General features: G+C 42.3%; 1 protein-coding gene across 1 annotated transcript in view; it reads left to right on the top strand.

The window, feature by feature from the left end:
• The window catches only part of NPAS2 (neuronal PAS domain protein 2), a 122,461-nt gene that overhangs the window by 9,999 nt on the left and 93,940 nt on the right, over nucleotides 1-18,522 (top strand). The window contains exons 3-4 of the mRNA XM_006887859.1: nucleotides 7,550-7,641; nucleotides 12,257-12,346. Coding sequence (XP_006887921.1) covers nucleotides 7,550-7,641; nucleotides 12,257-12,346 — 182 coding nt within the window. The remainder of the gene's footprint in view (nucleotides 1-7,549; nucleotides 7,642-12,256; nucleotides 12,347-18,522) is intronic.

An 18,522-nucleotide genomic window follows, 5' to 3' on the forward strand; every position in this document is an offset into this window, starting at 1 on the left:
TGGCACACCAAATCACAAACAATACCATTCAATTATTTTCTTCATATTTTTGTTTCCTTCTTATTGTCTAATAACTTTAGCCATAGGTTAGTTCTGACTTAATGGCTCATAACAACAATAACAATTGTTTGGTAACCTTTGGTTCCACTTCCAAATCAATATTTCTCTTTTACTTCTTTTTGCTCCTATCACTAAATTTGGCTTTGCTGCACTTAGAAATCATGATGCACCTCATAGGATTGTTTTCTAAAGAAAATGAAATGGAGAACATTATAATACTCTTAAGATGTGTGATACATGAGTTTGGATGCTGCTGTCTTTGAGCTGAAGTATACAATGTTATACTGTAAACCTTCTAAACAGTGTAGTACATTTTTATGCAAAAACTAATAACCTAGGTATTATGACTATCAAGACTATCTAAGTTACATATGTACAATCCTATTATGTACAGTACAGGGAGCTCTACTGGCCTAGTTGTAAGGAGTTGCACTTGCACTGCCAACACGAAGGTCTGCAGTTCGAATTCACCTACTGCTCTACAGGAGAAAGATGCGCGGTTTGAATCCTGTGCACACACTGCCTCTCAAAACCCACCAGAGGGTCAGCTAGAAGTTGGTTCCAACTCCATGGTATCCAACAACATTACGTGCTTGGCAGTGTTATTTTTTCTTGTACACAAGAGACATAAGTTTCAAGTGTGGCATGTGGGAAGCTGTTATGTTTGCCACATCCCATTCTCCAGTCAGAATTTCTAAACTTTTACTATGACCTGATCGGACAAGAGAAGGGGCGCTATGTGGCACATGGCTGTAGCTGTATTTCCTAGATAATAAGTTAGCCAAGTGAAATAGCAGGTTGGTTTGATTGCCAAGATATTTTGTGCAAATGACTCAAACTAGGTCAATGCCACTGAGAAGCAGGACAGCTGTTAAATAGGGCAGCTGGGATCAAGTTCATCAATGTGACATTTACTCTGGGCCCATCCTCTGCAGAATTAAAGAACTGTCAAATCTGGACCTGTGAAGGATCGATCCATCAGCAGAAATGCCACCTCTTCCCACCACCATCGCCTGTTTTCTTCTTGCCTTTTGTAAGCCTGAAGCCTGCTCTGCTTAACCCACTTCGATGTTCTCCGAATCACTCCTGAATCTCACTAATCCTTTGTGATTTCATAATCAAAAGAAAGTACAAAATCTGTGCTACATTTGATGTGAAAGGTAGCAATTAGACCTACATTTGGATTAAAGCAAAACAAAACCAACCAGTCACTTTTCATTTCTTTATAATTCAAGTGTACACTGACTTCAGTGGTCTAACAGGTTGTTATTGTGTGCCGTTGAGTGAGAACTGACTCATAGCTTTCTCTCAGGTGGGATTTCAGAGTCAGTAAACCTCACAGGAGATTGCCCATCCTTTTCCTGTGGAGCATCTGGTGGATTCAAACCATGTACCTTTGGAATTGCAGCACAGCTCCTTAGCCACCAGACCTCATTTGGCCAGTTAGAGAATCACAATGATCAGCGTTTATCCAGGGCTAACTGTGAGCCAGGGATGAGAGCGAGGTGGCTCAGTGGTGGAGTTCTCATGTTCTGTGCAGGTGACCTGGACTTCATTCCCAACCAGTACATATCCTGTACAGCCATTGTCCACCTGTCAGTGGAGGCTTGTATGTCGCTATGATGACGAACAGGCTTCAGTAGAGCTTCCAAAGTAAGACAGACTAGGAACAAAGGCCTGGTCATCTACATCTGAAAAATCAACCAACAAAACCCCTCTGAATCACAGTGGCTCGATCTACAACCAAACATGGGATGAGGTCGGGCCATGCAGAGTTTCATTATGTTGTACATAGGCTCGCTGTTGTCGGCAGCCACTTACAGCAGGGAACAGGCATTAGCTTTAGGGCTCTGCCCGTTGTAAGTCTTCACAGCTTCATAGCAGTCTTTCAAGTGAGTACCCTTTCATAGATGAGGTAACTGAGGCTCAGAGAGGTCAGACCACTTATCCAAGTCAGGTAGGTAATTGTTTATTGTTCGGTTCTATCGAGGTAACTGCAACTCATAGCAACCTCTTGTACAACAGAGCTAAACTACCCATCCTTGTCATCCTAGCCATCTCTGCCATGCTCAAGACCATTGTTGCCGTCACTGTTACAATCCATCTCCGTAAGACTCTTCTCCTTCACTGACCCTCCACTGGACAAGGAGTGTAAGATCCTTTGCAGAGGCCTGGAGCCTCCTGACACAGATAGCTACTTTTCTGTTGTTGTTATTGTCAAGTGTCATCAAGTCAACTCAATTCTTACCAATGAACCTGTGAACAGGAGATCAGAGCCTTGCCCTACCTTGCACCTTCCTCACAATCTCGGACATGCCCGTTGTTATAGTGAGCCACTGAGTCAGTCCATCTTGTGGGAGGTCTGCCTCTCTTTTGCTGACCCTCTTCCTTTTCCATGATGGTGTGTTTTTCCAAGGACTGGCCTTTCCTGGCAACATGCCCAATGTTATGCCATCCTTTCCTCTAAGGAGCAAGATAGACTTGTTGATTCTTTTGGCAGTCAAAGGGGTATTCAATACTCTTTACCAGCACCATAACTCAAAGGCATCAGTTCTTCTTCTGACATCCTTATACATTGCCCAACTTTCAGATGCAAAGGAAGAAACTGGAGAAAGACTGTGACTTAGATCAGATGCACCCTACTTTTTTGCAGATAGCTACAAGCCTATACATGAAACCTAGGCAATTTGTCTTGAGATTTCAAGTGAACCTGATATCATATTACTCCTTCCCAAGAGATGATTTAGAAGATTACAATAGTGGCTGATGTCATAACTACACTGTAGTAGTGCATCTGTGTATCCATGTAGACTTTGGGTTCTTGACTGCCTATTAGAATTGCCTGAGGAGCTTTATATACATTTGTCTGGATCACAGCCGAGTCTCTAGAGGTAGAGCCCCAGTGGGGTACCAGTCACATCTTACTAACTTGAAATGATGATTGCTAAGTTTTCAGGAGTTTTACATGCCATCTGATATCATATTGATAGTTTAAAATTGTCCATGGTTGCGGCATTGACTCTACTGGCATGGGCAGGCTAGATAAGGCTTTTAGTTGTGTGGGGAAAGATATTTTCACCAAAACACCATGTAGTAAGTTACAGGCATCAGTGTTTTCAAATATCCAGAAGATTTCTGTGAGTCCCCAAGGTTTGAGAACTATGGATTTAGACAGTGGATTCTGCCATCACGATAAAAGACAAACACATGGTAACTAAGAAAAGATAATTGAATACAGGTAATTGCTATCATTATTGATCTCTTTCTCTGGAAAGATTTCAAGCAACCTTGCTTTCTCAATTTTTTACAGGAAGGTATCTTTAATCTCTTTACAAAAATCTCTATTTTTGTTTTTTGATGTTTTTTTTTTCAATCATGGCTAAAAGGCTGGAAAGTAATCCAAACTTGTACTCTTGGAAGTGATGCAAATCAAAGTAAGGATCTGACTATGTTTCTTAGTAGAGAGAGTTTGTGTCAAAGTTTGTTGTAAAACTTTTATTAGGCGCCATAGATACAAATCTATAATAATGTAATTACTGTAGCATATTGGATATTTTATGCATCTGATTGGCTGATCTATTCTAAGACCAGACTCACCAGTATGGTTTTTGGTTCATAGATGAGTACTTTAACCATTGCACCACCAGAATGCCTCCTACTCAATAAAGCCATAAAAAATGAATGGGCTCAAATTCATTTTGCCCTCTTTCTTATATGAATCTCAAACTGGATTGATGTCATTTCCCCCCAGCATCCACTTCCAGTACTCATTCAAGTCTGTTGAATCCATACTCAAATTTGTAAAATAGATAACTGGAGGAGGGAAAACTTATGCATCAAAACACTGCATTAAAAGACTTGGAAAAGGCATGATGTAGGTGATAGATTATTGCCTGATGTAGGTGATAGGATTATTGCCAGGCGCACATTCAAGCCACAAGGTCGGTCACCATTTTTGAGCCTATCATGGTTGTTTCTGACTCTACTTGTTGTAATAACTGGTTATTATGCAGTGTACACCCTAAGGGGGATAAACTTCTAGCAAATTACAGTTGAACTGTAATTTTTCCCCCCCAAATCTTGTTATCATTCTGGTGCCTTTACATTTCTTGAATTTGCTTCAATTTGTTTTACTTCAGCAGCCATGACTGAGTTGGAAAGAATCCGTTCTAAGCCCTGTTATATGTGCCTTGTTGTTGTTAGGTTCCTGTCAAGTTGTATACAACATGTAGCGACCTTATGAACAATAGATCTGAACCTGTCCTGTCCTGTGCCATCCTCATAATCTCTGACAGGCTTGAACCCAGTGCTGCAGTGTCACTTGAACCTATTGCATCACTGTGTCAATCCATTTAGTTGAGAGACTTTCTGTCTTTCCCTGACCCTCCACCTTTCCAAGTATCATGTCCTTTTCCAAGGAATAGCCTCTCCTAACAATGTGCCCAAAGTATGAGAGACAAAGTTTCACCGTTTTTGCCTCCAAGGAGCACTATGGCTGTACTTTTTCAAGCCATACTTGTTTGTCCTTCCAGCAGCCTGTGCTCTTCTCCAACTCCACGACTCAAAGGCATCAATTCTTCTGTCTTCATTTGTCATTGTCCAGCTCTCATATGTGTAGTAAATAATTGAAAAGACCAGTGGATGGGGAAAATGGGAGACTGAGGAATGAGAAGAGATGGAGAAAGTAGCATTTACTCAGCCAAGTGATCACATTCTTTGCCTCGTTTTCCTGACTTTCCTCTGACTACATACATCCCCAAAATGCACTGCTCTTTGTTCAGGTGAAACAGGAGCAGTTAGGAGGTGAGGCAACTACAACTTATATTGCAGTAAAAATTTTGCAAAAATGGCTCCTAGGTTGTTTTGTTTCCCTTACCATTTAGAAACTACCTGGGTACTAATCCTGCCCTGTCATCTATAATTTATGACATTTGTCACATTAAATGCTAGTAGAGATATGATCTTAACACTGCATTTACTATTTCCAAGTGCTCCACCCCTACCCCCACTGACTTTGAGACATCTATCATGTGTGTATAAATGTGTGTGTGTTCTTAAAGTGCTATGGATTCAGCCTAAACTTCCAAAGACTATAATCAGAATGCTGAATTACAAAGAGAACAAAATAGCTTCTTTCAGAACTATTATGCTTGTGTTCAGAAAGTGCCAGGTATCTAGAAGATACCTCTGAAATAGAAATGAGTCTTTTAATTTCTTTCACCACTAAGTTAAATCACCCGCTATATAGGTGCAATTTCTTTATAACTCTTAGAGAGGTGGAACTTTTCCAAAAGACTCCTCTCCTAAATCAGTGATTAATCTAGTTTGATCCTGGTAGTCAAAATGAAGTTCACAGAAGAATGTATGTATTGGAAAGAAGGTGAATGATGTTCATGGAGTTAAATTGTTGATATAGTCTCGGACTGTATGTTTTCTAACTGTGGTGCCCATTGTTAGGGGACTGGGAATTTCACCCCTTTGCCTTGCCTTGCCCGGCTGGCTGGCACACCAGAATGAACTATGGCTGCCTCTGCTTCCCATGATGCATTTCCCCACAGGGGCAGCATGGCAGTGCCACAGCACAGTGAGGCTCTCTCTCCTCCACAGTAGGTCTCCTTAGCACGTCTTTGTTCACTGACTGAATGACAGGCTGTTTCCTCTCCTGGATTCCTTCCTGTATTACCAAAAGCTATTAACAGCTCTTTTGTGCTGCTTTAAAATCACAAAAGACAAAAATCCAATTTCAGATAATAACAGCAGCAACTTGTTCTCTCTGAATTCTTGAAGAAAGATGCCTTACTTCATTGAGCCAAGCATGAGGGGGGATGTGGATGACTGAAGGAATGGAAGCTATAGTCTGTAACCCAAGTCCTTCTCATCATCTCTCTTCTGTGTAGTTGTTGAATGGCAGAACGTAGTCTCCAAACTCCATACAACACTAGAAATTTCTCTGAGTTTAAGATTTATAGATTGTCTGCCTGGTCAATTTGCATTCTCTAGGATGTTGTGAAACAGTTTTGTTTAATAAATCAGACATATGTAGGTTTTTCCTAACACCAAGAATATAATTCCTAAAGAGACCTCATACTATTTAAAATGAGATAAAATATTAGCCTAAGATGGAAGGTAAAATTAAGCATAAATAGCTATTTTAAGGTCACTTTCAAGCTATCTGTAATAATCTTGTCAAAGATTATGTGACAGTAGAACAATTCCATACTAGAACAGAACATTCAAGAATGCAAAACAACTACACTCCTTCAGGAGTCCTGTGTGGGCCAAAGATTAGTGAATGTACAAGAGTGAGTAATATCTTTAGTACAAGGGAGTTCTTTGAATCAGTTACATTACAGATGAACCCAAACAAGATATAAATTTATTCCATTTTTGCCTTAAAAGGCAACTACATAAAGAAACAATTGTAATCAAGTCATTTTCTCCTCACAGAGGCCCCGTGTGTGCCAGAGTGGAACTGTGTTCCTCGGGTTTTCAGTGACATTTTTCCAAAATATGTCACCGGGCTTTTCTTGCAAGATACCTGTGAGTGGACTTGAACCTCCAAACTTTTGGTTAACATTCAAGCACATGGACCATCTGTACCATATATATATATATATCCTCCCCCCTCCCCCGTGTCTGTCTCACACTCTCTCTTCTCTTTCTCCTTTCCTCTCTATTTCTGTCTCTCTCATTGCTGTAGAGTCAGAAGCAACTCATAGCTGACCCTCCAGTGGGTTTTCAGAGGCTGTAAATTACACAGGAGAGGACTGCCCGTCTTTCTCCTTTGGAGCAGCTGGTAGATTCAAACCATTCACCTTTGGGTTGGCAGTTGAGCTCCCTACCCACTGGGCCACCAGAGCCTACCCCCAAGTCATACCATCCAGTGACTCCAAAAAAGTAACTAAATATTGTGTATTTGTATAGCACCTTATACATCCTTTAGTGCCAAGAGGTACTAAAAAATACATATATCATATTCTGTGTGGACATTTGCCACACATAAAATGTTCCTTGAATTTTGACTAGTTATTCACTATTACCAGGTAGAAAAAAAAACAATCTCAGCTCTCTGAAGTGTTGGCTTCACCTAGATCACTTGAGATGTGACGCCATCCCAGTCTTTGCTTCTGTTGCCTTGGTAAGTGGCAACTCCCTAACTCCAGTGGCTGGTGTTGGAGTTTGTCACATAAAAATTTGCAGGCATGGTGCCACCTGCAAGTGACAAGTACTACACTCAATCAGAGGGTGGGGTTTCCCTCTTCCAGATGCCTCATTAAAGGGGTGTGAGAACATCAAGAAGTGTTTTCAAGCACATTCCATCTCAATGTCCCAACCCTGAAAATGAGGCTTAATGTACTTCCTTATAAAGCTCCTTTAATAGGATGACACAGAAGGTTTCAATAAGTTACACAGACGTAATGTGTGCTTCATTTCTTAATTCCACTGCCTGGTTACCATTGAACATAAATGCTTATCTGTATTTTTTTAGAAGTCTCAGCACAAACGGATATCTGTGACATCCAACAGGACTGGAAACCTTCCTTCCTCAGTAATGAAGAATTCACTCAGCTGATGTTGGAGGTGATGTGCTTTCCAATTAGTTTAATAAGTTGCAAATTAAAACATGGCTACTGGCTCTAGATAAGACTGTGTCCAAAAGAAACAGTCATTTCTGACCCAGGAAAGAGGTCTGGAGGTTCTGCAATGTTTTTGCTTAGATTTTGGCAACCAACTTGGGCCATGTAAGCCAGAAGTCCCGAAGTGCTTATGCTAGTGTTCTGTTGCCACAGTCCCTGCAAGGAGAGCCCCCCCACCCCACTACCTCCTAATGGTGTGGCAGGGGGTGGGTGTGAGCTGGAGGGAGCCAGAGCAAGAGGAAGCAGGGAAGAAAATTACATCACCTTGTGCTGTCATTTGACTCAAAGAATTGCCCATTTCGAATGCAATTATTATGGCATTTTTCCCCTTCATAGAAATGCAATTGGAAGATAAAAATCTTTCCAAGTTATGCTTTTAGCATGAGCTCATGTTACTTCAGCATGGCTTGTGCGAGTGAGTGCGCCCTGTGCCTCTCCACCCAAGCTAATCCCTCCCTGCACTGAGTAACAGGCTCCTATTTCTTCCCAGGTGCTGTCCTTGGCCTGTGTTTGTCAAAGCCCTGGTGACCTGACACACAGTCCTCCTCACCATGGTATATTTAGATATAGGTGAACTTGGATTACTCTCCATAGAGACACCCAGCGGACGTTCTGATTGGATAGGGCCAGCCAAGCACCTGGTCTTGAGGTGCAGGGAAGCCCCAGAGATGGGGAGGAAGACCCAGATGTGCCTGCCTGGGCGCTTGATTGAGGAGAGAAGCTGGGAAATGAGTTCAGAATAAGGAATTGGTTGCTGCAGGGATTGGAGATTGCTTCCTGGGATATACAGTCAAGCCTGTGAGAGCCGAACTCAGCAGAGCAGACTTTGTTTTTCCAGCTCGCACAAGTTTTCGGCCCCCAATGGGGTGCCGTTTTACCACTTCCGTCTTGTCTCTAGTCGTGGAAAATATTGGTGTTTCCTTCCCCTGACAGGTTTCTGTCACAGTTCTGGTTTTCCTGAATCTTTCTATATCTGGGCTCCACTGCCTCTGTAAGGCTGATGTAAACTTCAATTTACATAGATTAACTATGCAGAAAACAGAAAGTACTTGAGTGAGAAAATGCCAGAATGAAGATGTCCAAATATTATGAAGTATGAAAACATTAATGAGCATTTGCATAAAATGAAAGCTACTTAAATCTATATAGGAACTATATTTAAAGGAAATAAGAGAACTTTCTCCAGAAGCAATGCATTTTAAGTGTGTTCATTTAAAGCAGTTTGTACAATATCATCTTGAATTAATGTCTCATTATGTTGCTTTACATAAGTCGTTTTATCTTTTCATTCTTTTAGGAAAGTAAGTAAAATGCATGACCCTAGAGGGCCCACCCTATTTCCCTTTTAAGTCTGCTGAAGAAAGAAAATGAAACAATCCATCCCCACCGAACCCCTGGGAGTTTCTAGGTATCAAAAGTGTTTACTGCCATTGTACAATAAAACAAAGTAACAAAAATGGCAGCCCATTTACCATGAAGTTGTTTATGACTCATGGCAACCCTCTGTCAGGTTCAGAGGGTGAATCTTTGCAGAAGGAGGCCCGTCTTTCTCCCTCAGGGTGACTAGTAGGTCCACACTGTAGACAGTGGTTAGCAGCCCTGCCTGTAACACGCTGCTCTGTTAAGGAGTATATCATAATAAAGAGGATTTATATTTTTCTCCCAAAAAAAAGTGTCTCTGAAAACCAGGTTCTTGTGTTTAAAATGGGTAAAGATATGGTCTAGAAGTCAGGGCTGAGATTCAAAAGACTGGAATTTCTAGAGAAAGACTAGCTTAGAATTGTATAGGTAAAAAAAAAGCTATTCTTGACGCACTTACCCCTGCCCCCAGTATCAACTCCTCACAGCAGATCTAAAGATTAATTTAAAAAAAAAAGCTCTAGATGGTTGAATCAGATATGAAATCAAACCCTCACAGCCAGATGGGTCTCCTGGCTGAATGGAAGTCTTGAGTTGCATGAAATGCACTAACTGGTTTGTTTGATTCATCTCTGACTATATCCACTCTGTTAGACATACAAACCCAACAACAAGTAAACAGACCTTGTTAGTATCTTCTCTCTGGGGACCTGAGCCTGGATGTTGTCCCCTCTGAGGGGTTGTGTCATCATTTCCCCCTGTAGAGTTCCTTTACAAGGTGTGCTCTATGAAAGCTGCACATTTGTATAGTGTTTACAGAGCCATTTCCAAGAAGATGAGGAATCTAAATGCCACATCTTGGTAGATCAGGATGTTTTCCTTTTTCAATGAGGATTGTGCCAGGAAAGAGCCTTGAAGAATTACTGGTGCCTTTTGAGTTCGAGTCCCCACACCCGATTTCCCAAAAGACGCAAAATGAGACTCAAGGAAAACACTTCCAGTTGTGAAGCTTGAAATAACAAAAGTGACTTGGTTGCAGGCCAGCCAAGCTGTTTAAAGCATCAGCTTGTCACCAGAAACTGGTGAAAATTAAGGCAATCTGCCTTTGAACAGGTTGATGCAGAGGAGGAGAAAGCTTTTCTTATCCAGGGACTTGAGGGGTTTGTGGTCATTCTGAACAATGTTCAGAAGAACCACAGCAATCTTCTCTCTTAGCCCAAAGGTTGCTCTAGAGAACACTAGGGATTTGGCGGCAAGGTTGTGGCTTCATGTACAGTTCTGCACTATTATGGTTTCTTTGATAGTATCTCCAAAGCCCCTGGCAGCATCACCTTTGGGAAGACATGGTTACATCACTTGTAATCACATTCTGTTGATTCGCTCAGACGATGCTGGTGGGACTTCTACAGCCATAGCAAGTGTTCCTAAAGCAGTGACTCAGTGCAGTTCTCATACATTTGATGGAAAATGCCAATGAGCTGATGGAAAGTTATCTTCTGTCTATAAATACCTTCAACTTTTGAACACCCACTGGCTTTAAGAATTCAAGAGGGACTTGAGCTCAGTGTATGAGAGGATAATTTGTATTATTACTCTTGCTTTTCCTAGTCTCCCAGTCTGCTGCTTCCAGAAAGCTTCAGCTGACGCCATGACCCACCTCTGAACAGTTCACCTCCAGAGGGGGCTACATATGTGACTTCAAAACAAGTTTAGAAAAACACTTGAGGGGAAAGAAATAACTTTTCTCATACATCTAATCCAAGCTTTCTCAACCTTAACACATTTTGATTTAGAAAACCCTTTCTTAGAGAGGACCATCTTATGGGTTAAATGCTATTTAAGAGCTTCCTTATTCCTTCCTGCTAAATGCCAGTAACACCCATCTCCAGTGACAACCAAAAATGTCTCCAGATATTGCCAAGTGTTCCCTAGGCGGGAAATGTGCCCCTATTTGAGAGCAACAAATATGACCCCTCCCAAATAAAGTCAGTTTAAGAAATGTGCTTTAGTGCACTTTTTTCAATCTTGCATCATGTTTATCAATATAATAAATGAGCCTAGCTATTATTTCTCTGGTGAAAAGGATTCTGTCTATGTTGGCGTCCTCCAGAGACCACTAGGAGATTCCTTCTGATCCTTGCTCCAGAAGATTTAGCCACACCATTCCAGGCTGAAACCCTAAAAGGATCTAGATGGTGGCATACATAATGTACCAGAGCCTTCTAAGCACATATTTCAGGGCTGGGTTTGGGTTTTTTTCACCCTAAAGCAGACAGTTTTAAAGATCGACTCAGCCAAAGGCCGCTGATGGCTTGCAGTGGAAGTCCATTTGAGCATGTTACTCCCAGCAGGATGGATGCTCTGGGAAGATGGACTGTTTTCATGCTCTTCATCTCACCAGCGCATGTGGAGAGCCATTTGCTAGCACAGTCCCACTCACTGCTGATTTATGTGGTCTGGGTTATAGAACTAAACCCTTAGTTGTGTTTTACAAATACATCACCAGAATTGGATAGTTAATGGACTGCATCTTCTAGTTGTAACTACCTAGAACAGTGTATCCAGCACATAGTAAGCACTCTGTAGATACTTTTCTGGAGCCAGTTGAGTTACAAAATATCCTCCCATCTTTTTTTTTTTTTTAACTTTTGTGGAATAAATAGTATGGAAGTTCTTTAAAAACAGCTCCTTTAAAAAAAAAAACAACAACAACCCAAAACAGCTCCTTTAGTAATTATCTCTCCTAATATAATAGAAACAGGCAGACATCTACCTTGCCTAGTAGCCAGATTCGCTCAATCTTAATATCTTTCAGTGTTTACTGCTGAACTTAAAGTGATCTCCATGGTAAGGGGATAGAACCATGAGATATTACTGACATCTTTTAATGGTAACTGTGGTGATTCTGACTCAGCATGTCCTTGAAACACGTAGGTAATTTTCAAGGCTGGGTTTTTGCCTCTGGTTGGTAAATTTCACCAAGCCTTCTAATGCTTCTGCATTCAGTTGTCCTGGACTAGACGAATTCTGTGTAAGGAAGCATCCCATGTGGAAGCCTGCAGGGCACTGTGTGGTTATTGATGTACTACTCTGAGGATTCCAGAACAAAGGCAGTGTAATAAAGCGAGTCCTTTGCTTTGATGGCACGCTTCGCCAGGAAAAGCTTACTAAAGAGCTTTCAAATGTTGCCTTTTCCACAGGCATTAGATGGCTTCATCATCGCGGTGACAACAGATGGCAGCATCATCTATGTTTCTGACAGTATCACGCCTCTCCTTGGCCATTTACCGGTGAGTTTCTCCTCCAGTGGCCTTTACCTGGGCACATTTATCATTGTTTTCTTAAGAATCACTCTGATCTCAGGTCAGGATGTGTGCAAGTCTGTTTTGGAGTAGCAGATAAGGGGGCAGTAAGGAGCCAAGTCCTGGAGGACAGGACCAAACAGAGGTCAAGGATCCAGATGTGCCCTGGTCAGAGGCACACACTTGCTGGTATATATTCATAGAGTCCCTATGTGTTTTGAGTGCCTTCTGTCTCCTGGCCCTATGTCTCACAGTGCTCTGTTGTGATCCTTAGGATTTCATTGGCTACATAGTGGGAATACATTACCAAGCCTTTCTTCCTGCTCTTAGTCAGAAGCTCTGCTGAAACCAGTCCACCATGAACATTTAAAATATTGTCCACTAGTATTTGAAGTATTGATAGTATAACTCGCAGCATTACAGCAGCATGCAAACTGCCACAATACACAAATTGGCAGATAGATTTTGGTGAAGAACAATCTACACTAAAAATTCACCACCGTCAGGTCAACTCAGAGTGATTTTCCATCAGATTTCTGAGGCTGTGAGTCTTATAGGAGGAAACTGTCCATCTTTCTCCTATGGAGCACCTAGTGGATTAGAACCACTGACCTTTCCATTAGCAGTGACACATGTTATCCACTATACTACCAGGGCTTCTGGAGGTGCCATGAATTCAGCAAAGCAAGACCTGGAATAGAGAAGATGGATAAATCTTATCCTTTGTCAGAGTGGCATAGAAGCCACGGACTCACGAGTGAGTCCCAGCACGGCTAGCTGAGCTGAGAGGCTTTGCAGAGCCTGATGCATGTCCTTGAGAGAAAAACCTGCTCCTGTCCATTCAGCACTGACCATTTGCCCCAAGTGGGGCTCATGGGGCAATGCCCAAGTTCTCTTGGGTTTCCATTCCAAGTGGTAAGCATTCAGTATAGGGGAGATGCCTGGGAATTGAAGTATTCTGGGGAGACACTGTTGGATGATGAAAGCCTAGGAGAATGATGAGGACTGGGGCCGGCAGGGAGGCAAGGACAAATCTTGCACCTGTAGAAAGTGGACATGAGGACAGCAAGTTGAAAAGCAATGATAACTAACTCCCTCCCTTTGTTCCCTTGCCCCCCCCCTTTGCCTGTCTCCTCCTCTCTGCATAAACCCTGCTGGTTCTCTGGTAACCCCACTGAGTCCAGAGGAATTGAGTTATGAAATATGTTCCTGGCTGCTGTAGGATCTCCCTCTTCTACTTTTTTGTTTTCTGCTACATCCCGATTTATTCCTACAGGGCCTCAACCCTAAGTGACAGCACCACAAGGGTCATCCTGTGACTGTTTGGGTTCACGTGTCCTCTTCCTCCCCCTCCCAGCAAGCCCAACCAAACCACTTAACACTTTCAGCCCCACATGTCAGTGAATGGGCCACTAATGTGTGTGATGAGGGAGTACCAGCTTGCCCTGGGTTCCCACTGTTGACCAGGCCTGTTATGAGGACTTGTGGTTTGCTCTCTGTAGCATCACCTTGCTCTGTGGGCATCTGCTATCTCTATTGAGAGGATCACCCCAGCTTTTCCAGTCCATATCATCCTAGCTCATATTTAACTCATAAACCATCTCCCCCAATCTTTTCTTTCAAAGATGCTGCCTCCCATCCCCCCTCCCACCCCCGATCAGAAGATCATAGCCCAGGAAAGGCTTTTTTCCCTATCCTAGATATCTTTGCACCATGCCCACATCTAATTTTTGTGTTTCAGCCCATTTGCTGAAACCAGGGTGCAGTGGGCAAGGTCATTGCCTCCCTGCACTTCAGAGCTTTCAGAATAGGCATGGCCTCACTGTGTAGCGAGTACGAAAGAGAAGCTTCCCCTTGTCCCTCATCTCAGTCTCAGAAGAGCCCCTGTGACAAGTGCACAAGCATCTCCATCAGGATCAGCCCAGCTAACTTTTTGCTGATCACAGACAGTTGGGGAGAAGTGGGAGACGGAGCTCTTTCATGGAGGAACTTGGTGTTCTCTGTTGAAATGGAAAGCATTGGGCAGTAATAGGCACTGACTAAAAGTAATAAAATGTGGCTTTCCTGATGGCCCTGGGAAGCAGATGCAGGAGCCCAGAGCTGTCTGTGTAAACAGTAATTGTACTGCTCCACTTTGTGCTCTTGTGATTATCTGATGACCCAATTGTTATACGTGGCAGAGGGAAACTTAAAAGGAAAACCGAGAGTTCTGATTTAAAATTGCAGAGCAATTTTGGACTGCCTTACACATCCATTTCTAACTTGTGGAGGCTCACAAACAGAAATGACACTGACTCCATTACTATCACATGCAAGTAGAAGATTATTAAAAAATGGCTAGAACAGTACATTGATAGCAGACCACCAGAAATTCAATGTGGATTTAGAAGAGGCTGTGGCACAAGAATATCACTGGTGATGTCAGATAAATTTTGGCTGAAAATGGAGAATACCAAAAAGATGTTTATTTGCATTTTATTGGCAATACAAGGATATTTTACAATATGAATCATAACAAATTATGGCTAACCTAGAGAATGGAAATCCCAGGATACTCATTGTGCTCATATGAAATATGTATAGAGACCAGAAATAGCTGTCCAAACAGTACACAGGAACGCTGCATGGTTTAAAATCTGAAAAGATGTCAGGATTGTATCCTTTCTTCAAACCTATGCAATCTGTATATTGAACAAATCATTTAAGAAGCTGGACTCTATGAAGAAGAATGTGTTCTTCTATAAGGAATGGAGGAAGATATATCACCAACCTGCATTATATAGATGACATAATCTTGCTTGCTGAAAATACAGAGGACTTGAAACAATTGCTCCAGAAATCATAGGCTACAGTCTTCAATATGGAATTACATCTCGCCATGAAGAAAACAAAGATCCTCATCACTGGACCGATAGACAATATCATGATAGATGAAGAGATTGAAGTTGTCAACAGTTTCACCTTACTTGGGCCTACAATCAACACTCTTGGCATCAACAGTTAAGAAATCAGCAGACATGATACATTAGGAAAATCTGCCATCAAGTACCTCTCTGAAGTGTTAAGGAGAAATTATGTCAGTGCAACTGATGGCAAGCCATGGCCTTTTCAATTATTTCCTATACATCTGAAAGTTGGGCAATGAATAAGGATAACAGAATAAGAATGAAGACATTTGAGTTGTTGAGTTGTGACATTGGGGAAGAATACTGAATATCCTGTGGACTGTCCAAAGAACAAACAAGTCTGTCTCGGAGAAAGTACAGCCAGGTTGCTCTTACAGGTAAGAATGATGACATTTTGTCTCATATACTTTGGGAATGTTGTTAGGAATGGACAGTCCTTGGGAGAAAAAAGACATCATGCTGGGAATTGTGGAGAGAGGAAGACTGTCAGCAAGGTGGACCAACACAATGACTGTAACAGTGGCTTCTAGTATATCAGAAGTCATGAGAATGGTACAAGGGGGGCTAAGTTCAGATCTGTTCTTCATAGGATCACTACGAGTCGTAATCTACTTGAAGGCATCTAACAGCAACAGCCAGAGGAAACTTGGAAGAAAGGCCCAGCAGTCTGCTTCAAAAAAAAAAAATAAAATAAATAAAAATTGCACATTATGTTTCCTCAAAAAGCTAAACATAGAAATTCTGTATGACCCAACTATTCCACTGCTTGGTATATACTCAGAAAAAATGAGAACTGAGGCACAAACAGAGACTTAATGCACCAATGTTCATAGCAGCGTTATTCACCATCACAAGAACATGGAAACAGCCAAAATGTCCAACCACAATTGGGTGGATTGAGAAATTATGGCACATTCGCATGATTAAATGCTATGCAGAATACAGGAGCAGTGATTTTGAAAATCACAAACTAACTTGGGAGGGTCTGGAGAGCATTATGCTAAATGAACTAACTCAGTCCCATAAGGACCAATAAGACCATTATGGTAGCTACAAACAGGAAGTAAAATGTGTATGAGGATCCCAAAGAGGGAGGGTGGGAGCAGAGGGGTGAGGATGGGCAGGGGGTAATCATAGTGTTGCACAATTTGATGGGTGGAGGAAGGAGTGGGTAAAGGAAATGGGAAAGATCCAGTGAGAAAATCAGTGTATACAAACTTTGTAAGTAAACCAATATAAAAACTAAAAAAATTTTTTTAAAAAGCCCACTGAAAACCCCTTGTTCTACTCTGACACACATTGAGTCACAGTGAGTCACATCAACTAGACAGGAATTAATAAATGGTAGGTTCAGCTGGATGCTTATTAAATATTTGTTTACAGGTCCACAGAGCTCTGGTGGCCTAAGGGCATATTATGCTGCCAACCCAGGCACCCCCTGTTGTACAGGAGGAAGGTGGGCAGTCAATTTACAGCCTCTGAAAATCTTGCTTAGAGGGTCAGCGGTCAGTCAGTCCGAACTCGACAACAGTGAGTTGAGTGTTTTAAGTTGATCCTAGTGCACACACTGACAGTCAGTTTTTCTGTGTTCTCCCCAGTGGAGGTGAGCCAGGAGTAACAGTCCTCACATTTAATATCTGTTTTACAGCATCCACCTGCATTCTTTGAGAGGTGGAGAAGAGGAATTGAGGTTGCACACTTCCCTAGTCCAGCCAGCATCCACTTGATCTACTTGAGCCAAGAGCAGGGTCTGGGAGTCAAACCTCTGTTATTTCAGTTGCTGTTAAGTCAACTCCATGTGCTTGAGGCTAGACCTATGCTCCCTCCATAGGATTCTCAGTGGCTCATTCAGGAGCACTGGTGCCATAGTCCATAACATGTTATCCTGCTAATCGAAAGGCTGCCATCTTTGGCAGAAGATGGGGAGTCTCCTTCTGTTATAACTTTGAGAACCTGATGGAGGGTCACCCTGAGTCAGTATTGACTTGACAGCATAGAAGTAGATCACCAGGCCTTACTTCTGAAATGCCATTGTGTAGACTCAAACTTTCAACCTTTCAGTTAACAGCTGAGCAGGTTGACCACTTACACACAGAGAGACACAAACACCCTGGACGGTTTTATACTTTCTCTCTCTCTCTCTCTCTCTCTCTCTCTCTCTCTCACACACACACACACACACACACACACACACACACACACGACAGAATAGAAAAGTCAAGGCGGCCCGGGAATTGAGAAGTGCTGGCTCAAACCTGGTGCATTTGGTCACAAGGCCAAACCCTCAGCACTGATGTCCTCTTGGTAAAGGATTTGAGTTGTGATTTAGGAATTCTCTTTCCTGTCTAGTTTTGTTTCAGTCTTACTTGTTCAGCACCTGTCCACTGATGCTGCATGTGTCCAGAAGGCTCGTGCAAGATTATCTTCAGAATTTCTGATTAGTTGAATACTTATTGCTGGGTGTCAGCAAGTCGACTACGATTAATCGCAGCCCTGTGACCAACAGATCTGGCCCTTGCCCTGCCCCATCCTCGCCACCTTCATCGTGCTCAAGCCCATTGTGACAGGCATTGTGTCACCCCATCTGGCTGAGAGGTTTCCTCTGCTTCTGACCCTCTACCTGTCCCAGCGTGATGTCCTTTTCCAAGGACTGGCCCTCCTGACAACATGCCCAAAGTATGTGAGACAAAGTTTCAGCATCCTTTCTTCTAAGGAGAGCCCTGGCCCTTACTTTCAACAGTCCATGGGATATTCAATAGTCATCTTCAATACCCCAATTTAAAGGCATCAATTCTTCTTCATTCTTCCCCATTCACTATTCAACGTTCAGAGCCATAGGAAATAATTTAAAATACCACGTCTTACATCAGGTACATCTTGGTCTTTAAACGCACATCCTTACTGTTTAGTACTTGTAAAAGGTCTTTGACAGCAGATTTCCCCGGTGCAACACATCTTTTGATATCTTGACTGCTGCTACCAGGGGTGTTGACTGTGGATTCGAGTAAACTGTGATTATTGACAGCTTCCCTCTTTCTCCATCATGTTGTTGCCTGTTGGTCCCATTGTTTTCTTGATGTTTAGCTGAGTATCATCTGTTAAATCATTAGGGAGTAATAGCAATAGAGGCAACATCTATGGAGCACTTAGTGTGTACCAGGCACCATGCAGTCATTAATATATATGAAGCATTAGGCCTGTGCCTAGCACAGAGCAAGGGCTCAATCACTGTTGTTCCCTGTCTCAGTCCTATGAAGT

This window comes from Elephantulus edwardii, unplaced genomic scaffold, assembly GCF_000299155.1.
Source record: "Elephantulus edwardii isolate Elephantulus edwardi_28Jun2011 unplaced genomic scaffold, EleEdw1.0 scaffold00062, whole genome shotgun sequence".
NCBI lineage: Eukaryota > Metazoa > Chordata > Mammalia > Macroscelidea > Macroscelididae > Elephantulus > Elephantulus edwardii.